General features: G+C 45.4%; 1 protein-coding gene across 1 annotated transcript; it reads left to right on the plus strand.

Annotated features, from left to right (window-relative positions):
• Positions 1-1117: 1117 nt before the first annotated feature.
• LOC149283195 (apoptosis-stimulating of p53 protein 1-like) lies at positions 1118-23340 on the plus strand. Its single transcript, XM_089497875.1, has 18 exons — positions 1118-1237; positions 3164-3311; positions 5283-5402; positions 6009-6070; positions 12570-12671; positions 13838-14012; positions 14687-14883; positions 15637-15801; positions 16047-16227; positions 16897-17061; positions 19345-19511; positions 19623-20118; positions 20537-21273; positions 21915-22058; positions 22275-22408; positions 22497-22663; positions 23010-23209; positions 23299-23340. The coding sequence occupies exons 1-18, from the start codon at positions 1118-1120 to the stop codon at positions 23338-23340; spliced, it is 3522 nt and encodes a 1173-aa protein (XP_089354001.1).
• Positions 23341-24161: the final 821 nt, after the last annotated feature.

Here is a 24161-nt window from a genome sequence, read left to right on the forward strand (position 1 = left end):
TACATACTGTAGATAGATTATATAGATGTATTAGATATATATATATTTTTTAATTTCCCTGTCCTCAGGGATACAGTCCGGTAGCCGTGAATTTTTTATCCTGGGACAGGACCGTTTGATCTTTACATTTGCACGCAGTATCTCCCGTTTGCAGACTTTTCCCGTTTTCTTCTCACGTTAACGCGTTTGTTTTTTGCGTTCGTTATTTGTCCCGCGCTGCCTGGAGAGTTGGGCTTATCCGCCGCTATACGCTTCTCCCACCGTACGATCCCCTCCTCCGCCCTACAGAGCTGCCGCCTGCGGGGGGGGGATCTGTCAGGATCTCCTTACACCAATGGGATTTACCATATTCGCTCCATTATAAGACTTCCTGTTTTCATGAGCTCCAAGGTTATTCCTCCCCATTGTTATCTCCCCCCTCTGTCTGTCAACAGCAAATCGCTCCATGAATTTTACAAACTACGTGGAGTTTTAGTTAATTTAATTTAATTAAAGGCTTGTGTGAGTTTTAAGAATAAAGCTGAACGCGTCCTCGAGAAAACTATTTACGTAAAAATGCCCCGTTACTGAGTCACTTGTAGAAATTGTTAGTACTATTTCTGATGTTTCTAATGCTCAATTTATTGAAAGGCGCTAAGTGGAACAGCCTCCCAGCAGAGGTGGTAGAGGGTAATACAGTGAGGGTATTAATCATGTATGGGGCAGGCATACGGCTCCTGAATCTAAGACGAGACCAACGACTGATTAAGGTCTGAGTTTTTCCGGCAGGGCAGATTAGACGGGGGCCGAATGGGGCCGATCTGCTGGCGGGTTCTGTGTTAGATGGCTTCAGTAGCGAATCAGGGAGCAGGTCTGGCAGTATTTTTTCCTCCTCGTTCTTCTTTGCCTAATTAGGCGAGCGGTGATGCTCAGTATCTAGTAGCTGTCACGTCCCGGGCCTGTTTAACGTCCCTGCTGCTTCTTATCACCGCTCGGCCCCTTCTCCACACGCCAGCAGTCAGCCTGCCCAGCGGCCTTCATGCCTCCTCCACTCTGAGGGTCCCTTTTCCGAAGCTACGATTTTATTTTTTTTTCCTCCCCGATTCCCTGCCATGAACTTCCCAATTTATTCGGCTACATGAAGAATTTTTTCTCAATGATCCTGAAAAGTCTTCTCAATAAACCCAAAGACAAACCCCTGCCGGGAGTCGGATCAAAGCCCTTTAACCGGAAGAAGGAGAAGACGACTCGGAAGAAGGTAGGGAGCTACAGGCTAAGAGAACCGCTGCGTTCTACGATGGCCAATGACAACGTCCCTGCTTTTTATTTTATTTTTTTTTACATTTTTTTTAAAAACATTTTTAAATGTATTTTTTTAATGTATTTTTTTATTAATTTTTTTTTTAAATGTATTTTTATTATTTTATGAATTTGTTTAATCATTTATCGTTTTTCTGCGGGAATAAATAAATCGACTTATCGGCAGTTTGTCGGGACGAAGAAAATACAGAAGCAATAATCTCAAGTTTGTGGGTTTTTTGGGTTGCAGCTTTTTGGATTTTTCAGCACATTTTCTGATTTATTTCAATTTAAAAAAATTATCTTTTGAAAGGAAGAACGAACCGGAGAGTTTCTGAAATATGTCCCGGTTCTATTTTCGTATTTTCGAATGTTGGGGGGGGGGGGGGGAATAAAATACACAAATATATATCTTATACAATATTTTTTTATTTTTTTTTTGTTTTCTATCTTTTTGCTCTGTGTGATGTATCGTGGCTGGAGTTGTTTTTCTGAAGTAGTGGATGCTTGGAGTAACCTCCCAGTTGGGGTGTGCTAGTATTGTTTAGGAATCCTATACCCCGGACACGCCGGGATGCTTTACCTTTTCTGGAACGGCTGATCTCTTTAACGGCGCGGAGACTGTTAGGGACTCGTTTAGTTTATTCATCCCGGGGGTGATGACTGTTGGGCGTGTCCGGAAACGGGGGTCTCGGTACATACGGCTCGGAGGAGAGAACGCGTGTACCGGAAACATTTAAATACATAAAAGGATTTGACAAAGAACAGAAGGGGGGTTTGTTTCAAAGGAGAAAAACATTTTAGAGGCCAGAGAACAGAGGCTTAGATGGAATGTAAGGAAGTTTTACTTTACTGAGTGGTAGATAAGTGGAACAGCCTCCCAGCAGAAGTGCTAGGGGGTAATACAGTGAGGGTATTAAATATGTATGGGTTGGACATACGGCTCCTGAATCTGAGACGAGACCAACGACTGATTAAGGTCTGAGTCTTTACAGCAGGAGAAACGGGCGACTGGAAGGTGGGCCGGATAGGGCCGATCTGCCGGCAGATTCAATGTATCTACTTCCGAAGCTTGAAATGTGTCATTGAGTTGAAAGGAGACAAAGTATCTGTTCCATGGGGGTCTCTCTCCTCCTTATCTCCTTCCCGGCTGCCGGTAAAACACTTTCTGATTAGGAAGACTTCTCCCCGGCTTGTGAATTCCGTACGGATTTTCTTAACCCCTGCGGGACTGCGCTCATCCGCCTCTGGCGCTGAAAGAGTTACTGAGTGCCGAACGGCATGTTAGAGCTACGTGCGGATTCCCGACGCATGAAAAGGCATCGCCGGTGACCTACTTCTCCATCCCGAATTATCCCCGCGCCGGCGGACTCGCACCGTTACGGCTTGCGTTTCCACTTTCATCAAGAACGAACCGTCCAAACGGACGCGTGATATATTCACACGTGATATAATGTGTTTATTAGACGTCTTATAGCTTATTGCTCTACCGTCCTTAGTAAAGGGGCTGTTCCACCTTTTTTATAAACCGCTTTAGGATGAGAAGGCAGGAAAAACAGGCAGACTAGAAGGGGCCAAATGGGGCTGATCTGCCGGCAGATTCTATGTTTAAATGTCCAAAGCCTGATGAGGAATCATTATGACGATATGACATCATTAAGCACAGTTTCTAAGGGAAATGCTGAATACCAACCAACAGTCATGTTGATAGGTTTATTTGTTTTGTTGCCATAGCAGCAGAAAGAAGCCTTTTAAAAGTGATGCTTGCGTGTGTTTCGATGCGCTTAACCCGGGATTCCTAAAACCAAAACATTTTGGATATTAATGCTAATAAAATGGAATTTTAATAATACTTTTTTTTTTTGGTGTCGCTTTTTTTTGGCAGACTATATTAACCGTGTTCCTGAGTAACAACGAGCAGATCCTGACGGAGGTCCCGATCAGCCCGGAGACGACATGCAGGGACGTGGTGGAATTTTGCAAAGAGCCGGGCGAAGGAGCGTGTCACCTCGCCGAAGTTTGGCGTGGGAACGGTAAGGACTCGGCACACCAAAGGTTAATGCTTTAGAGTTTTTAAGTTTCAGAAAAAAAAAAATTGCATTAATTCTTGCGCAGATAACATTTTCTTTTGCTTATAACATAAAATCCAGCATGCATCTGGCGTCGTCTTTTTTTACGGAATATGATGCCTCTGTTAAAAAAAAAAAATAGTTATTTGCATATTTTTTCATTAATAATTATATTTGAATTGTTAAGAATTTATTATATGAATAACACTCTATTTTTTTTATTAAAGGTATAATAAATTATATATTTTTTTGCGTTAAATGAATAATTATAATTTTAAGAATTTATTATATGAATAATAGTTTTGTATTTTACTGTTTTTTATTAAATGTATAATAAATTATAATTTTTGTTTTGTATTTTTTATTATATGAATAATATCTTTTGTATTTATTTTATTTTTTTGTTCAAAGTGTTGGTTATATACTCCATGTATTTGGCAAATTGAGAAGGTAAATTAAAATGTTGATAAGCCGCTAAACAACCCGGAAAAAAAACAAAACCCCCCACACAACAGAACTAGTCACATTGTATTTATTTTTAAACCATTAGATAAAATGTAACATATTTTTTGGGCGAGGGTGCATTATTTCTAGTTCGGTGATTTATTTTCTGTTTTAAATAGCATAATAATGTAACTGAATCGAATTCCTTGCTCTGTTGGCTCTGGAACGAGGGGACGCTTTATGCAGAATGCAGATTCCAAACCCTCTCTGGAGGCATTTATTGTTTTGTTTTTTTAATTTTTTTTTTATTTTAATTTTTTTTTTTTTTTATAAAGTTTGTTGAAGCTCAAGGCGTCTGCTTCCAGATGTCGGATGCCGGGATGAATTAACGCACTCATGGATTATGAGAATGTTAGTCTGCTTCCTGACAGCATCCTTTACACACCAAAAAATAAATCATTTAAAAATAAAAATAAAATAAAAAATAAATAAATAATAAAAAAAAATAAAAAAAAAATATATAATACTATTTTTTTCAGCCCCTTTTGAATCCAGATGATTTATCCTCGTGGGGGATTTTTTCTTTAATAAATAATGTTTGCGGCTCTGTCACTGAGCTCGTCCTGACAGCTGGTAACATCTGCGCGAGGCAGCTGTCCGCAAGGTCATTAATGACATTTTCTTTCCAGTCAACTAACATCACACAGCTGAATATATTTAGAAACATCTTTTTCCCTATATTTTTTATTATATATTTCCCCCCCTATATTTTTTAATACATTTTTTCCCCCCCTATATTTTTTATATTTTTTCTCCTAGATTTATTTGTTATATATTTTTCCCTAGATTTTTTAATATGTATATGTGTATTTTTCCCTAGATTTTTTTTTTTATGTATATATATATTTTTTTAAGTTGCCAGCATGCCGAGCTGGTTTAATGAAGCCGCGCATGTAACGCGTCTCCGCTCCTCTGGTATCACGAAGCGTTCTTTCAAGGTCACGTTTGGCTTGTTAGTGACTTAGTGTTGCTGTAAACGTGGAAACATTCCATGGCTTCTATTCATTGTCTAGTTTTCTGTGTAATCTCTTCGTTGTGCGGGGAAACTCTTGGGGGGGGGGGAAATGTAACTTTTTAAAAATTATTTAAAGGGATTTAACAAAGTACAGGAGGGGATGTTTGTTATAAAGGAGGAGACACGTTAGAACAAGAAGCCGTGATCTAACACTAGAGGGTCGGACGGAAGGGAAGGGAGTTTAGTTTTCTGAGAAGGTGGTGGATAAATGCGTTGGGTGTCGGGTGCACTCCCCCTCCCCCATTCTGTCCCGTATGGAAATTCTAACACAAAGAGATTTTTATTTCTCATGAATGGGATCAGAACGTTGTAACATTAAGATGATTATTTTCCGCTGGAGTCTCTTGTGTTTAGCGCTGTCTCGGTGAAACGCGTGTCCCGTTCTAATCCTGGCCGTTGGTTTCTTGTCCGTTCAGAGCGCCCGCTGCCCTTGGATCAACTGATGTTTGAGCACCTGCAGAAGTGGGGTCCGCGCAGAGAAGAGGTGAAGTTCTTCCTCCGTCACGAGGAGTTCCCGGCCGAGAGCGCGGAGCCGGGTGAGTGACCTCTGCGAGGCCGCGTGGGAATTCGCCGGTTACATAGTGACGGAGGGTCCATATTCACGTTTCTCACCTAGGGGGCTACAATCTGCCATAATGCCCCATTGGCCCGGAAAGCTGTGGAATCTGTCGGTTTTTTTAGACTGCCCCGGCACTCTTTTGGGGTATTTTGAGGCTTATTTTCTTATAATAGTGATGATGCGCATATAGATGAAAATTATATATATGTATTCATACTAGAAGGCCACCTTACGTATACGAGGTACGAGGGGTCATCGTAACCTCCTGTTCTCAAAACCCGTGTGATTATTCCTCCCCTTTTAGATTAGGTGATGCTGGCTTTGCCACAGGCTGCCACCGATCCCGGCTCCTATTTAACCTTTATAACGGGTTCCGTTCTGCTAAGTGCTGTGATGGAGACGGTTCCTCTTCGTTATCTCTGCTGCATTAAGTTGCTGATCGTTGCTGATTGGTTCATCTTAAACTTAAATCATTTTAATGCTACCAATCGGTGATTTTCGTTCCCCCGTTCAGCTGTGACAGAAATAAAATGAATTAAAAATGAAAATGTTTTTCTGAAAATCTATTGTTTTATCCTTCCAGGAACCCGGCAAACCGCAAACCAAAGAAATGGGGTCCCTGGGGAAAAACGGCTGGAAAACGGGGTATGTTTTAAAAAAACAAAACCTTTTATGGCTTTTTAGAAATAACATTAATTTAATAATTAGGTTTCGGTGCGCAGAGGAATATCCTGCTTGTAAGGGAAATATTCATTTCTGATTATTTTTATGAGTTTTTTTTTCATTTTTTGCATTTTTCAAAAGCATCAGATAATAGTCATTTTTTTATTGTGTGTGTTTTTCTTTTTTCTTTTTGATGGGTATTTTTGGGGGGTTTTCTGAATCTACCTGCAAAATATTCTTATCACATACGTGTTAAACTATATGCGTGCCATGAGTGGATGTGACCCGCTCTAGATCGTAAGCTCTTTGAGCCGGGCCCTTCTTGCCTCTTGTTTCTGTTAATCAGATTATCAACTACTTAATCTCCCGTTTACCACGTTGTGCAGCGCCGCGGAATATGATGGAGCTATATAAATCAATAAATAGTAATGCGGTGTAACTAGCGTGATACGGAGGCATAAGACACCCTTCTGTGTAGATGGTTATTTTAGAAGGACAGCCGGGATCGCTTTCTTTTCGGCCCTCGAGGAATGATATGGACAGCCCTGCCCGAGCCAGCGAAGAACGTGCACAAGTGCAGACGTTTATGAACAGTTCATCTTTGAAGTTAAAAGGTGCGGCGGCTTCATGAGAATCCGTCGCTCCCCCGGCCAGGAATGTATCGCCCGCCGATGGAGCGCAGGGAGTGCTTCTCATCACAAGCTTGGAATGTTTTCTCAAATTATTATTATTATTATTATTTTTTTTTTTTTGCGTCGGCAGGATTTTTTTTAATTAATGGCCCGTTTGATACCAACGTAGTGAAGCGAAGCAACTGATTATCCAAAGAAAATAGCTGCGTGTCGGAGCGTGTTTATTGCATGTAATTCCTTCAGAATTTCTCAGAAAAGACGCACGTTACCCTTCAACGGTTTTGGGGGTCACAAGAAATGTCTCCCTGTAACATAATTACATAATATTAGCCTTTGAACTTAAACTTGGATCAGCAAACACAATGTGCCATTGGAACACAGGAGTGATGGGAGTGATAAAGGGCCATCAGAACCCAGGAGTGAGGGGAGTGATAAAGGGCCATTGGAACATAGGAGTGATGGGAGTGATAAAGGGCCATCAGAACCCAGGAGTGAGGGGAGTGATAAAGGGCCATTGGAACATAGGAGTGATGGGAGTGATAAAGGGCCATTGGAACACAGGAGTGATGGGAGTGATAAAGGGCCACTGGAACACAGGAGTGATGGGAGTGATAAAGGGCCATTGGAACATAGGAATGATGGGAGTGATAAAGGGCCATTGGAACCCAGGAGTGATGGGAGTGATAAAGGCCCATTGGAACACAGGAGTGATGGGAGTGATAAAGGCCCATTGGAACACAGGAGTGATGGGAGTGATAAAGGGCCATTGGAACACAGGAGCGATGGGAGTGATAAAGGGCCATTGGAACACAGGAGCGATGAGAGTGATAAAGGGTCATTGGAACACAGGAGTGATGGGAGTGATAAAGGGCCAAACGGCGTATCCTATGCATGTTTAAATCCCTCACTGTATAAGCCTCTACCACTTCTGCTGGGTGGTTCTTCCACTTACATATAACTTAGTTTATGACCTCTTCTTCTAAGATTTCTCCTCCTTTGAAATAAACGTAATTCTTTGTAATGTTAAGAAATAGTAAAAGTAGCTGAGAACGTAGCTGCGCGGGACGTCCTTGTGTCGTCCGACGCATGGAATCTAGGAGGAGGTATTATAACCGATGAGGCTCCATCGCAGCTGAGCCCTCCGCTTCCACTCGCCGTAATCCCACTCAGGACCTGCCGTCACCTGCCACAGCCTGGCAGACAATAAACTGTCTTTCCTCCGACCCAATCGTTTGCGTTACAGGATTTATTCCGCCTCGGCTCCGTCCTTTCATTCTAGATTGTAGCCGAGTCCTGAAGGACACACCAAGGTCGTGGAAACGGGGGCCGCGTCTATCGGTTACTGAAGAGTTTCTGTTTATTTACAGACAAGTGATCAATCTTTTATTTTTGGATGTTCTTGGGAACGGTGGCCCCTGGGGCCGGAACCCTTTCAGCGGATGCCGGGGGGGATTGCAGATAGTACCTTCGGTGGGTTAACGAGGTACCCCGTTTCACCGTGTCAGACCCCCTGTAGAGTTATTAACTCCTGGGGTGCCATTCCGTTTACTGAGAGTGGTAGATAAGTGGAACAGCCTCCCAGCAGAAGTGGTAGAGGATAATACAGTGAGAGGATTTTAAACATGCACGGGGTAGACATACGGCTCCTGAATCTAAGACGAGACCAACGACTGATTAAGGTCTGAGTCTTTACAGCAGGAGAAACGGGCAGACTAGACGGGGGCCGGATGGGGGCCGATGTGCCGTCGATTATCTGTCTCTATGGTTCCTCTGTGAATGTGGGAGTCTCGAGGCATCACGCTGATGGTAGTTGACAGCCGGGCCGATCTGGCTATGATTAGTTATTTGCCCCCTGGCAAAATCCACTAGCCTTTTCCATTCGCTGGCTGCGGATCTGGGGACAGGCGGCATTCAAATACGGCATCCGACAGAACCGCGTCCCGGAAAACAGAACTTTAGTTCCCTCGTCGGCTGAGAGTTGGAGCTGCGGAGATAATAGTCCCTCGGCCGAGCGCGATGTGATTTGTCGGTCGGGTATACATAGCGTATGGATATGGAGGTAACGCGCTTGGAAACGGTTGAGGAGTTCGCGTGTGACGGCAGCCGGGTGAGAGTGTGTGCATGCGCGGTCACCTGGGAGAGCGGCGCTGAGGTACTAAAGACATTTATTAATGATCACTATTTTTTATTTTTTTTTTGTCGGGTGTGCGGTCGCCGGGGCCGCTGTTGATAAAGTATTCCTTTGTGTGTATATATATATAATAATAATATATATAAATAGGGATTAAAAGAGAGTTTGGTTTTTTTATTGTGGATTTCCAGGGTGAGGAGCATGTTTAAATTCCCTCAGTGAATAAACCTCTGCCACTTCTGCTGGGAGGCTGTTCCACGTATCTACCACCCTCTCAGTAAAGTAAAGCCCCCTTACGTTCCATCCAAGTCTCCGCCCCTCTAGTTTTTAAGCTCTTCTCCTCTCCGTGTTGTTGTTTTGTTAACTTGTTGACGGTTTTGTTCGCCGCGGTAAATCCGCACGTTCAGCAAAACTCTCCGACATCCTACAATTTCCCGTCTGCACAGCAATCTCCAGACCTTCGCGGCCGCACTCGCCAAATTACACTTCTCGGCGTGTTTTTGTTTTAAGGTTAAATAAAGTATTTGGACATAAACGGCCAAAGACAAACCCTGTGGGCAGCTTCTCGGGCGGCAGACGTGCCGATTAAAGGTGCCGTTCCACCTCCTGTAGAAGTGAACCTTTTTGTAGCGATATTCAGCTTCAGAGACCTCAATTCTACTAACGGCCCAAACCGTTCCCCCCAAAATGATTTGATTTACTCATGTCATATTTTGCCTTGGTTTAATAATTTTTGTCATGTGACACTCCCATCACTCCCAGGTCCCAATGTCCCTTTATCACTCCCGTGTCCCAATGTCCCTTTATCACTCCCATCACTCCCGTGTCCCAATGTCCCTTTATCACTCCCATCACTCCTGTGTTCCAATGTCCCTTTATCACTCCCATCACTCCTGGGTTCTAACAGCCCGTTATCACTCCCATCACTCCTGTGTTCCAATGGCCCTTTATCACTCCCATCACTCCTGGGTTCCAACGGCCCTTTATCACTCCCATCACTCCTGTGTTCCAATGGCCCTTTATCACTCCCATCACTCCTGGGTTCCAACGGCCCTTTATCACTCCCATCACTCCTGGGTTCCAACGGCACGTTGTGTTCGCTGATCCAAGTTTAAGTTTAAAAGGCCGATTGATCGTCAGAAAACCCTTTTGAGATTATGTTACAGACATAAATTTTCTAATTTTCCATGAAAAACAGTCCTGTGACCCCAAACCGTGGACCAGCCGTGTGTATAATGTGCATATATGTATGTATAATGTATGTATGTGTATAATGTATGTATGTGTATAATGTGCATATATGTATGTATGTGTATAATGTGTGTGTATGTATAATGTATGTATGTGTATAATGTATGTATGTGTATAATGTGCATATATGTATGTATGTGTATAATGTGCATATATGTATGTATGTGTATAATGTGTGTGTATGTATAATGTATGTATGTGTATAATGTATGTATGTGTATAATGTGCATATATGTATGTATGTGTATAATGTGTGTGTATGTATGTATGTGTATAATGTGTGTGTATGTATAATGTATGTATGTGTATAATGTATGTATGTGTATAATGTGCATATATGTATGTATGTGTATAATGTGCATATATGTATGTATGTGTATAATGTGTGTGTATGTATAATGTATGTATGTGTATAATGTATGTATGTGTATAATGTGCATATATGTATGTATGTGTATGTGTGTGTATGTATAATGTATGTATGTGTATAATGTATGTATGTGTATAATGTGTGTGTATGTATAATGTATGTATGTGTATAATGTATGTATGTGTATAATGTGCATATATGTATGTATGTGTATAATGTGTGTGTATGTATAATGTATGTATGTGTATAATGTATGTATGTGTATAATGTGTGTGTATGTATGTATGTGTATAATGTGTGTGTATATATATATATATATAATTTTTGTGCTGTGCGTGTAGATTGCCGAGATGTCACTTTTTCTCTATATGTAGATTATTTTGTTTTTCTTGCTTAAAGATAAATAATCGGAGCTCCGGCAGTTTCTGTCCGCAGCGAGCGGATTGGTGATGATTTTATCTCTCGTGTTGATCGAACGATCCGCGGCTTTCTGTAAACGGCATTGTTTCAATGGTTTGTAAAGGCGTATAATCCTGACTGCTGCCCCCCCCCCCCCCCCGGGCACGTGAGACCCCCATTCTCCCCATGAGCTCTCGTGTTGGCAGCACATTGTGGGTCTCCAGATTCTGTGGCTTCCCAATTCATCCCCCCCACCCCCCTGTGTGATTTTCCAATTAGTTGTTGGTTTGAATCAAAATGTTAGTTAAACTCCCATGTTGCTCAGTCAGCCCCATCTCCTGCTCTTTTTAGCGCGTCTTCTCTCCGGGGAGTCTCTGCTGACGGCAGAACACTGGCACAGCCCCCCAAACCCAGTAGAGCTTCCGGTCCCCCGATTGCCACAATCCAGCACCGATGATCCCCCCCTGTATGAGAACAGCGCCCCCCGCCGGCGACTCCGCGGACCGTGAGCCATGAGATCACACAGCCCTCTGGCAATGAAAGGGTTTATACCGGGATATTTATTTCTGGGAGCCGAGGCTCGTTCCGCCAGACAAATGAATGTTTGCCGTGTGCCGGGTGTGCGTGGCGTCGGCAGTCGCTCGTTGCCGGGTTTCTCTCTAGCCGGGGTTTGGCGCGCTCTGCGTCAAGTTACAGGTTATTACCCCGCTTGGCTCTTATTATATCTTAACCTCTTGCTCCCCGGGGCGGATCCGAGCGCCCCCGTCTGCAGCACCTGAGGGGTTAAAAGGATCTCCTGGCGCTTCGGCCGCTCATTGACTTTCAGGATTGGTACGTTTTTGTTAATAAATGTTCTTCAGCAGCTGACTCGCGTGTATTTGGCTGCATGATGGGCATTGTAGTCCACGGCAGCCTTAATACAAGATGCCGTCGACCCGCCTGCTGTAGAAAACGCGATGTTTCAGGATAGGCAGTGTTTGGCTCGTGTGTGTATTTGGCTGCATGATGGGAGTTGTAGTCTACGTCATGTGGAATCCAACATGTTTTCTGTCCTTGGTCGCCTTTGGAAGCGCGTTTCGCGCCACGACTGGCGGATTTGGCACAGTAAGGAAATCCTCGTTGTTTATCGATTTGTTATACGATAATTTAATGTTTTAATAAATATCTCTTTGTTTAACTCTCCGTGCGCCGGTGGCCTGTTACCGTGTATTCCTTCAATGTATTTTACATTTAATCATCCATAGCCACGCTGTAAAGACTCGTTGGCCTTGTCTTAGATTCATTCATTGTTTGATCTATATGGCGCCGTCATAGTGTGCGGCGCAGTATAACGGGTCGTATCCTCTTTCCTCCAAGCTTTACGCATTAAGATCATTTTGTCTTAAGTGTTTTCTATCCTGTAAACAATGCTCCGTCCCAGAAGCGCGTGTTTGGACTCCGTCCAGAATCTGTTTCTGGAGATGGGGGGGTCTGGTGCTGAACGCTTTAATCTGGCCCTCGCCCGGTAAACGGTGCTCTGGATCCAATAGGGAGGAGACGCGGTTCCGTACGATGTTCTGTTTTGGCGTGGATACCCGTGTTATTTATGTCTGTACGGAGAGCGCTGTTTACTTGGTGTCTGGGACGCTGTGCTGCGGCTTTGTGGTTCCCGGGTCAGCTCCTCGTTGCTTACGTGTTCCGTGTGTCTGTTCCGTGTAGGTCGGGAACCCTCGCGTGGAGCTGACGCTCACAGAGCTCCAGGACATGGCCGGCCGGCAGCAGCAGCAGATCGAGAACCAGCAGCAGATGTTGGTGGCAAAGGTAAAATAACGAGACGGAGACGTTCTGCATATCTTATTATTATTTATTATCGTTATTTAGCATTTTTATTTATTGTTAGTATTATCGTTATTATGTATTTTTATGTAGCAATTTTTTTTATTAGTATTAATATTATTATTGTGTATTAGTATTTATTTTATAAGTTAGTATGATTTATTAGTATTATTATTAGTATTTATTTTATTATGTATTAGCATTTTTTTTTTTCTTTAGCATTTTTATTTATAGTATTATTATTGTGTATTAGTAGTATTAGCATTTTTATTCTGCATTAGTAGTAGTATTTAGTATTATTTTATTATGTATTTTTAGTTATAATTTATTAGTAATTTTATTATGTATTTTTCTTTAGCATTTTTTTTTTTTTGTGTTATTATTATTGTGCATTATTAGTATTATTATACCGGGAACCTTTTAAATGTCTGTAGAGTTTAGCGAAAGCTCCATAAGAGCCGGAAAATATCATTTATTCAGAGCTTGTTTGTTCCGGACCTCGAGCCGGCGGCTTTGGACTCGTCTCCTCGTAGGATTATAATTTCTTGTATGAATAAAGTGACACGGAGCCCCCTGGTCTGCGGTGCTTTTATCAGGAATAAGAGTTTCTTTGCCGCCTGTTTTGGAGCCGCTTCTCTTCATTGTCTCCCCGACAGCCTCCATCTGCCTCTCGTCGTTTACTTTTGGAGGCTTAGAATTAGACATCAGGGAGACGTTTTGTCTCAGGAAGAGGGCGTCTGTCTGTAAGGAAATAAGCGGCACAGATGTGCGGGGATCCGTGTTTACAGAGCTATTGTTATCTTCCGTGTGTCCTAACCCCCCCCCCCCCCACAGTGGGGGTAATCATGGAAATGGCCTTCCTCTTCCTAATCTTTTTTCCTCTTCTCTTCTCCTTTTTTCTCCTCTTCTCTTTTTTCTCCTCTTCCTAATTTTTTTTCCTCTTCTCCTCTTCTCCTTTTTTTCTCCTCTTCTCCTTTTTTCTCCTCTTCTCCTTTTTTCTCCTCTTCTCCTCTTCTTCTTTTTTCTCCTCTTCTCCTTTTTTCTCCTCTTCTCCTTTTTTCTCCTCTTCTCCTCTTCTTCTTTTTTCTCCTCTTCTCCTTTTTTTCTCCTCTTCTCTTCTCCTTTTTTCCGCCTTCTCCTTGGGTTGGCAGGAGCAGCGGCTGCGTTATCTGAAGCAGCAGGAACGCCGCCAGCAGCAGACGATCTCCGAGAGCGAAAAGCTTCAGAAGCTTAAGGAGCGAGTGGAGACGCAGGAGAGCAAGCTGAAGAAGATCCGTGCCATGAGAGGACAGGTGGACTACAGCAAAGTCATCAACGGCAACCTGTGTAGGTTCCAGAAACCAGAACATGCGCCACGTGAGGGTCTTCCTCCGTGATCGGATCCTTGCTAGAGACGCTTATTCTTAATGTGTTAAAGAAACACACAAAACGCTGTTAACAAAAACATGTTTATGCGACTAATAATATATCTAATATATATTTATATATCCTGGTCCTTGGTGGTTTCACCAATAGGAATCCTCGTCTGTCGCAGCCAATAGAGTTAAAGGGCATCAAAAAAACTATGTACAGAGTTCTTATTTTCCTTCAGTTCTATTCGTCTTTACTGCACTTTCTTATGTATAAAATATTATTATTTTATATTATTTTTAAATATAATATATATTATTTTTTTTTGAGAACACGGTTTTTCCTTTTTTTGGGGGGAGTTTTCTATTGTTTTTGTTTTTTCTCCAAATATTTTTTTTTTTTTTCTTTTTTAAATCTCGACGCGTCTTCGGGAACGTGTGAAATTCCCGAACGTCGTGAAATATTCCGGAAGTGTTAGGATGTAAGCGGAGGTAGGGAGTACGCCTGCGGCTGGCTTTGGGCTTGCCGAGGGGCACGGGAGTTGTAGTTCAGCGACGGCAGGAGAGCTCTCTCTATGAAACCGTTTTGAGCGTAAATGCCGTGAAAGCTGTTTATTAAGGAAGCCGTTATCTGTTTGTTTTATTCACCAGCCACTGAGATAGAGCACATCACCGACATGTTTCACGAGAAGCAGCAGGAGTTGCAGGCGGCCGTGCTAAAGGTGGAGCAGCTCACGCAGCAGCTGGAAGAGCTCCGCAAGGGAAAGCTGAACGGGTTCCAGGCTTACAACGGGCAGATGACCGGACCGGCAGCGCTCGAGCTCAAAAAGCTGTATCAGGAGCTACAGGTGAGAGCCTGCTGAGCGGGGGGGGGGGGGGTTGTGTCTCCGGAAGGGCTCCCCTCGCTAAACGGCTGACCGCCCCCGGCATTTTACAGAAGCTGCTGGCAGGCAATTAAAATAAAGAAACGTTGAGTTATCCCCCTTAAGGGGTTCGTTTGTTTGCAATTCTCTGGGTTATTAGTGAAATTATAGTTTTTTTTTTTATACTTTAGTAGCTTTAGGGGAATGAAAATCCACTCATTATTCCGTTTCGCATCGGGCTCCGCACGTCTTTAACGTATTTCACCATTTTGGGACCCTTTCAGAGCCGGCTGCTGGGTGTTCCGTGGCCCGTGGCCAGTGGCCTGAAGCCGTGGCGTTTGCAGGGTTTTGCACTCTTATGACCCCAAGCTAGCTTTTCGCCTCCCCAGAGCGGGATGTTTAACGTAACTCGTAGAGTCTCTATTTTCAAGGCTAAACTTCCAGCGAGAACCGGAGACGCCTTCAGGGTAGTTTATTATATACAACAGAGCGGAGAGCCGTAATGCAAAGGAATTCATAACGGATGAAACAGATCCAACCTTGGGAGCCGCGGTATTAACCTCCCTGCCCCCAGGATCTGCGTTATTATTAATAATAATAATTATATTATCCTGGTTATTGTTGGTTGGTTCAGGTTGTCTTGCCCTGGTTGTTTACCAGTGTTGCCCCCATGCGGTGCGGAAGCTACCTTGTCCTTGGTAAATGAGTGACGCTCGATATTTACTACGGTTTATTTAGATCCGAAATCGTCTCAACCAAGAGCAGAACACGAAGCTCCAGCAGCAGAAGGACCTGCTGAACAAGCGCAACACGGAGGTCGCCATAATGGACAAGCGGATCAACGAGCTCCGCGAACGTCTCTACAAGAAAAAAGTTGAGGCACGTCAAAAAGAAAACATTCCCGTAAGATTATCAAGAAAGGGGCCAAGCCTCCTGAGTTTTTATTTTACGTGCAATCATTTACCCCTCCTGCTGCCCGCGTCTCTGGGACGTTGGATGTCCCACCTTGTGCCCCCTCTTCGTATAGACCTTGACCAACAGAGGTCCTCTGGTGTTGGTGGGCCACTCATCATTGTCCCACGGGCTGGCGTTCGTCCCTCCAGTTCCGGTTAAGACGATTCGCTGTCACGTTTATCTTTCTTTTACAGTTAAATCGCATCAACGGGACGCCGTCTCCTCAGTCTACGTTATCTGCGTCTGGAAGGGTAGCGGCGGTGGGGCCGTACATACAGGTTCCAAGCTCTGCAAATTATACCCTACCGGCCGATCCGGTGAAGCCGCAGTCCCTGTCTCTGGCCGCCAGCGGGACGCACGCTCGTTCCAAATCCGGTAGGCTCAGTTTTTATAAAATAGGATCAAACAGTGAGCACCAAATCACCTAAAACAGCCACATTTGAATGTATTTTTCTATAATTTGGTTCAGCCGGTATTTTCATCTCCTTGGGCAATTCTTAGTGTTTTTTGGGGGGGCATTGGGGATGTAGTATGTATTTATTAAGCTGAAGAAGCTCTCCAAGATCTCCGATACCTCGTCCTCGTGTGATGACAGGTCCTCCGCTGTTTTCCTACCACAACTCCTATCGTCCTCCATCACTTTTGGGAAGTGAACCCGGAGGGCCGTGTAGTTGCCCACACCTGGGGTAACACGCCTGTAAATGCTGCGTCATGGTAGCCCAAACTGGGTTATACGAGTAGAGGCCTGACAGCCAACGCATTGTGCTTCAAAAAAGGAGGCCCTTGTAATGTGTAAAGTGTGTCGGCCATCATCCACCATCATGTTTTATGTTCCTCCATGATGTTTCTATCCGTGCTCCCTCCCTTAGCATGTTTACTTACGTTTACTATTCTCTCTCATCATCATGCTTGTCGTTTTGTTTCTGCTCCTCCGTGTCTCTCGGTCCGTTTGATCCTCTTTGTGTTCTTCCCCCTTTTATTTGTTTCTCTTCCCCGATCTCTGGGTGTTTTCCGCTCCGCCATGTTGTCCTCCTCCTCCGGTAGAGGCAGACAGTGGGTGCGCGAAAAAATCTCCAGGCGCCTGGAAGATTTCCCATTTAGACGTCATAGCGGATCCTATGCTGTCGTCTCCCGCTTCTTCTCCTTCTCTGCGGCCTTCTCATCGCGGTCTCATCCATCCGGCACCTGCTGGCTCTGACGCCCCGCACCGTGAGTCTGTTTAGGAGAAACTATTAGTCCTGCCTAGAAAATAAAGTAGTAAAAGTTCTGACCCAACTCTGGAGAGCTTCTGTAGGAAAGTTTCACATCGGGCCGCCCGCAGACGCTTTGTTACTCGCTCCGTGGCTTCGGTAAAGAGTTGGAGGTCCGGGGCGGGGGTGGGGGGGGTGAAAGTTGTGTTTCGGGGTACTTTTCACGCGTTAAAACAGAAAGTATCTATTTTTACCGTGAGACTAAAAAAATGTTGTTCCGTCTCATATACTCCTAGAGCAAATCGTCTACATCCAGCAAAAAAACCTCTTCAAATACAATCAATGTTAGCGTTTCCACTAAGAGCTGATATTGAATTTTGGGGGGGTTGTTTTCTATCTAAGAGTAAAATGTTTGGAAAGGATTCCGCTCGCCCCGTTAATTGTTTCCCTCGTGAACCGTTTATTATTACGGATGTTTTGGTCGAAGCCGGTGGTCGGTAAAAGCAAAGACTGTTGGCAGATGGGCCATAAATTTCAACCATATTTTCACTTTTCTATACCAGCCCAGGGGCGTCCAACCTGCGGCCCTCCAGCTGCTGCAGGACTACATTTCCCATAATGCTCTTTCAGCTAAGGGACTGGCTGAGGAGGATGGGAGATGTAGTCCTGCCGCAGCTGGAGGGCCGCAGGTTGGACGCCCCTGTACTAGCCTTATCTTCGAATTCCAAGATGAAGACCTTTGGGTTTTACAAGTCGGTCGCTTCTGGCAGATCTTGATCTGTGATAATAGACGAGGCTATATAATTCTACACGCGGCAACATCTCCAGTATTATCCAGTCCCTGGTTACATATACGGGATCCACCTAAGAAGAAGCACCTAAGCGTTGCTGGTTTTGTTGCGCATGTCCAATTACAGCTCTACAATAGGAGACCCCCTCTGGTCTGTTCATCCGTAGGACCGTATAATGACATATTAAAGGAACCAAATGATGGTTGAGGAGCCCTACTCCTTGATGATGACCTCTTGCGCCGGAGCCCACGTCAGCGGCTCTGGATGCCGGCTTAGAGGCATTAATTACCCCGCAATGAGTTGGACAGCCTAGGGGCAGCCATATTGTTTAGGAGCCCCCGCTTCCTGTAGCGGGAGATAAACTTATTCAAAGCAGAAACAAAGTTCGGTCCCTTCCGCATCCCAAAAACCCAAACTATGACCCGCGTGCCTCGCTCGGCAGAGAATAGTTCTAGAACGTGTTCTAATTATCTGCCGTTTAACTGAAGCAATTATTATTTCTCATTAAAATGCCTCGAAATCAATCCCCACGTCAAGTCGTTTTATTTGGCAGATTAATGAACTTTTTCTCCTTGCGGTATTTTTTTTTTTTTTTGGGCCGTCACAGATTAAAGAATTAGACCCGGCCGCTCTGAATCCGGAATGTTTTATCGGACCCGCGTAACTATTAACGGTTTTTGGTCGCCCGCCGACCTCGTGTACCGACTGTCATATTCATCATTATATTAGACATAAAGAACAAATCCTGAGGTTCTACTATATAGAACTCGGACATTTCTTACATCTTCCAGCCTTAATTGTGTTTAAATCACAGATTGGTTTTTACTTATAGGCTGAGAGGCTTTGTTGCCATAGCATCAGAGTTTATTTTCTCTGCTGCGTTGCTCGGTTAATGTTCTTTGGCAGCTGGATGGCTGCTGTAAGTGACGTATAACAAAGATAGCAGGCACCGAGCATGATGGGATATGCAGTCCACAGCAGCTGCCGTGCTAGAGACACCCCCAAAAGGTTTGGCCCTGCTCCAAAGAGCTTACACTCTAGTTTGATACTAAAGCCTGTGATCCTAGGGCTCTTTAAATGATTGAATTATTATTATTATTGAAAATAATCTCATTGAATTGTTTTGTTTTATTGTGTGTTCTGTTTCGCTGATTTTTTTAAAATTTTAAATTGAAAACATTTATTTAAAAAGCCCTCGGAAATCATGAATCTCTCGGTCTCTGTTAACGTTCCTCTTTCCCAACGCTTTTCTTTTATGCTTAAGGGGAGTAAATCCTTTTCTTTTTATTTTTGTTCTAAAGAAGTATATTTTTTCTGGTTTTCATGCATATAAAATATTGGTTCGGGTTTGAGGATAATTCAGTGAAAATAATCAGGCTGGGTAATAAATAACAGTCATTATCATGAAACCGTCACTGTTCCTTTTCTTGATTGATATATATTTTTTTTTAACCCCCCCCCCCTCATCATTATGTTGTTGAATATTTAAACCCCCCTTTCTTCATTTCAAGCTAACGATGCCAGCTGGCCGACACTGAAGCAAGGTGCCGGATCTGGGGCGAAGCCGCCTTATCTGAGCCCGTCGGACCGGAAGGAGCCCGCCGCGGACCCACCGTTTAAAGCTGGAGCCATTTCCACTCAGCCTGTGCCTTCTGCCCCCGGACCCCCTGATAAACTGGTGAGATTTTTTTTTTTTTTAACGTCCCTTGGGTTGCTTCAGGTTTTCGGCTGATTTTCAGGCATGTTATCGATATTAAGCGTTTTATTCATTTTCAATATTCGTTCATAGGCAGCGGATACCGGGAAGCTCCCACCAGCGGCCGCAGGGTTAAGTAAAACGTTGCCCCACGGCTATGGTGTGTACCAGCCCCCGCTGCCCCTCGGTGCCACCAACTCTCTGGAGAGGAGGAAGGATGGAAGCTTGCCGAGACCTGGTCCGGGCCAGACGGCACGTACGAGGCCGCTGCCGCTTCCTACGCCGAGCAACGTCCATCCCCCCGGCTCCTCTCAGCAGATCCAGCAAAGAATCTCCGTGCCCCCCAGCCCCACGTACCAACCCTCGTCCTCGCCCCTCTTCCCTGGGACGGACAGCAGGCCCGACCCTCCGCTCACCGTGGCCATTAGACCGTTCCTAGCGGAGAAGGGCGCGAGGCCGCAGTCCCCCAGGAAAGGTCCGCAGACGGTGAATTCGAGCTCCATTTACTCCATGTACCTTCAGCAATCGGCGCCTCCAAAGAGCTACCAGCAAGCGGTCTATAACACCCTGAACAAGTCTGTGAAAGCAGGTGAGACCCCCACCCCCCCCGCCGTGCGTGCCGGGTCATTATGAGGTCATAGAGCTGTGAGCTGAACCTTTGCTTTATTATTTTATTAAACGGTTTTGTTAAAAATGCTTCCGAATGCGCAATTAACGGGAAGCTGCTTTGTTACGTTAACAAACCTCTTGGTCTTTTCATAAAAAAAAAAAGATTTTTGCCCTAAAATATTGTGCCGGCGGCTCTTACTTCCCTTGACGCTGCTTATGTCATGATGAACGCGTCATGATGCGTGTGACATAATAGCGACACAATGTTTTGCCCCGGGAGTCCTACAGGGAGGAAAGCGCTGATTTTTGCCATTTCTTTATAACGCAGGGAAAGTTTTACCCAACTTTACATTTTTTTGGGGTGCTTTTCTAAATACCCCGCGTGTTCTTTCCCCCAGTGTACGGGAAGCCCGTGGTGCAGCCCGGATCGTCTAATTCCTCGCCGGTACCTTTCTTGCACGGATCAGGGCCACCCAACGCCTCACCCCTTCAGGGCGACGCCGCCGATAAAGAGCATGAAGGGGAGTCGGCGCCGCCGTCCGGTGAAAACAGCGGCGGCGTGGAAAACATCCCACGTCCTTTGAGTCCCACCAAGCTGACGCCGATAGTCCACTCGCCGATGAGATATCAGAGCGACGCCGACCTGGAGGCTCTGAGGAGGAAACTGGCCAACGCTCCGAGACCTTTAAAGAAACGAAGCTCCATAACCGAGCCGGAAGGTCCAAGCGGGCCGAACATCCAGAAGCTGCTCTACCAGCGCTTCAACACGCTGGCCGGAGGAATAGAGACTGCGCCGTTCTACCAGCAGGGCGGCTCCCAAGACTTTGTTGGGATTATGGCTGACGTTAGCAACGGAAACACCAACGGCAATGTGGAAGAGGCGGTTCAGCCGGCGGTTGTGCCCCCCGTCCCCGAACCCCTGATCCCACCCGATGATAACGATAACAAACTCTGCTCTCCTATCACTGAAGAACTGATCGGTGAAACCATGAGCCAGATATCGGAAACCACCGAAGACAACAACAACAACAATCCAGCGGTTATCCCTCCGAACGACCCCAAGACCCCAAGCCCGGTACTGGAAGCCGCGTCTCCTGTGAAAGAGGAAACCCCGGCGCCCCCGGCACCCGCCCCTGTGAGTAGAGACGTCTGTCGGGATACATGTTTATGGCTGTCGGCTCCAAATGGTGTTTTTGCCGGGTTATGGAGGTCGCGTGCGCCCCCGACACATTCACCAGGCAGCTGGGTTCAGTGATAAGCATATCGTTGGGGAAATATAGGGGGACTTGCTTATAACGGCCCTATTTTTATGTTTGGTATATATTGGGATACGTTTTACAGTCCAGACATCCTTTAGTTATTGTAGTTCTTTGTCATTTAAGTCCTCCCCGGCTGCCTCTACTGAAAGCAGGGAGCATACCTTAGTACACTTCTTGCACATGCTCAGTAGAACTTCCATTGAAATGAAATGGAGTCGCAGCAGCCAATCACATGCATGCTATGGGAACACTCATGTTTTTGTAGCTTACATGTGATTGGCTGCTATTGAGCTAATTTGTATAAATGTAATTTTGGGGACTAGGCTGTATAAAGAGCTGCCAGTAACCGAATTTATCTACAGAGATTTGACCCAAAATGTTTGTATTTGATTAACTCGATAAAACCAATTAACGTGGCTGTATAGCCTTTGCCCGAATTTCATATTAATAATGTCATTTTAACTCCGTTGTGTCCATCAGTGCCGGTAACGTTAACATTTTAAATTCCCTGTCCCAGCAACAGGTTAAACGAACGATCCTGAAGAAGCCGAATTCCGAGCGGACCGGACACGGGCTGAGAGTGAAGTTCAACCCGCTGGCTCTGCTGCTCGATGCCTCGTTAGAAGGGGAGTTCGACCTGGTCCAGAGAATCATATATGAGGTACGACCCCGGGGGGGGCAGGTGGGATCCTATGGAGTTACTGAACGCGCGTTATAAATATATACGTAATATCCCCAAAAATATAACATACGAGGTAAAAGAATATTTGGCCAACGTGGGGAAGATGCCCGTTAGCTGACGTTACCGGAGCCGTGTCTCCCGGAGGCACTCTATGGGATGGGAAATGTTTATTTTCCGTTACGTTGTATCTACCAGGTTGAAGACCCCAGTAAACCTAACGATGAGGGGATCACTCCTCTACATAACGCAGTGTGCGCCGGGCACCACCATATCGTCAAGTTCCTGCTCGACTTTGGGGTCAACGTCAACGCAGCCGACAGCGACGGGTGGTAAGCGCCGTCTTTCAGTGATTCTAGCGGAGGCGACGTTCCAGGTTGTCGTAAATAACGCGTAAGACCTGTCCCTTTTCTTTATCAGGACCCCTTTACACTGCGCGGCGTCTTGTAACAGCGTGCACCTCTGCAAGATGCTGGTGGAGTGCGGGGCGGCCATTTTCGCCACAACCATAAGCGACATCGAAACGGCAGCCGACAAGTGCGAGGAGATGGAAGAGGGATACATCCAGTGCTCGCAGTTCTTATACGGTAACCAATGAAATAACGCGCTACACACGTGGCTGCCCTCCTCCTCCTCCGTGGACTATTCTTGCCACCGATTGGCTGCTTGAAGCAGTCCGTCGGTTGCAGGAAAGTGCTTCCATTGGCATCTATGGTGGCCCTTTCCACATATACACACAGACCCCCGTCTGAGCCAAAACACGTCTCCTGCGCGGCATTTAGCTTGGTTGGTGGGGAAAAGGATAATTGGGGGCAAAACAATCCTAAAATGTAAGGGGACCTCACGGCTTCAAAGTGCGTGACGGCTGGAGGGTCCCTTTAAATCGGGGACATCATTCCTAAGCTGTCTGTAATAAACCATTCTCACCGACAGGCGTTCAGGAGAAGCTCGGAGTCATGAACAAAGGTCTGGTGTACGGCTTGTGGGACTACGAGGCCCAGAACGGCGACGAGCTGACGTTCCGCGAGGGGGATGCCGTCGCCGTTCTCAGACGCAAGGACGACGCGGAAACGGACTGGTGGTGGGCGCGACTCAACGACAAAGAAGGCTACGTTCCAAAAAACCTACTAGGGGTAGGACTTTTCATCTTCTTCCCGAGTCCCTCCCCCCCCCGGCGCACCTACTCTGTATACTAAATCTACTCTTTAATATTCCCTTTCAGCTGTATCCGCGGATAAAGCCCCGGCAGAGGACTCTTGCCTGAAACATGCGGCGGGCCGTGTGTCCCGGGGGGTCACGCCGGGAAGTACGCGTCCGACCCGCGCTCGCTGAAGACATTTCATCAGGATACTGAAGGTGCTTAAAGGACTGCATTTCAAAGCTTTATCACTGAAGTCTCTCCCCTCCGTCTGTCCCGATCGTCGGCGAACCTGCGGCGGTTCCACTGTGCGAGTCGAATTCTTCTCAAAGGCTACTCCGTGCGCCGCGTTTCACGGAAGGCAATTGGACTCTTGCGTCCCCCTGCCCCCCCCCCATATTCTGTTTAGGGTTAATCCCCCGGTACCACTGGAGACCCCCCCCCATGTAAATAGGGACGCTTGGCACAAATATTCCTCTGCCTGCTTGTCATAATGCCTGTGAGTAGTAGGAGTGGGTACCCAACAATCACACCCATTAGGCAGGGAACCGATTTTCATTTCTTTTCGCTTTTGAGATGCTCTGCGCGGTTGGAAAAAGGGTTCCCGCTTCTCTCACAGCGAAGGGTCGCGGTTTGAGGGATTTGTATGTCGGAGGGACCGGTATGTGAGCGTGAATGGCCGGGTGTGAGTAGACGTTTAGTAAATGCAGCTTATTCTGCCGGAGTTTGGACGAAGCACGTGTAAATATAGGAAGGGATTGTTGGAATGGAGGATTTGGAGAAATGGACTGTTTTTCGCGCAGTCCAACCCGCTTGAGCTTTCTTTTGTATCGCTGCGTATTTTTGGTATTGTTTAACGTACCCGCGCTATATTCCAAAAGCTGAAAAAGTGTTTTTTTTTTTTCCAAACAGTAAGTTTACATTTTAAAAAGTTTTCGTACGAGAAT

Source organism: Sceloporus occidentalis, unplaced genomic scaffold (assembly GCF_023333645.1).
Source record: "Sceloporus occidentalis isolate IW3139 unplaced genomic scaffold, rSceOcc1.0.p SCAF_109, whole genome shotgun sequence".
In the NCBI taxonomy this organism is placed as follows: Eukaryota; Metazoa; Chordata; class Lepidosauria; order Squamata; family Phrynosomatidae; genus Sceloporus; species Sceloporus occidentalis.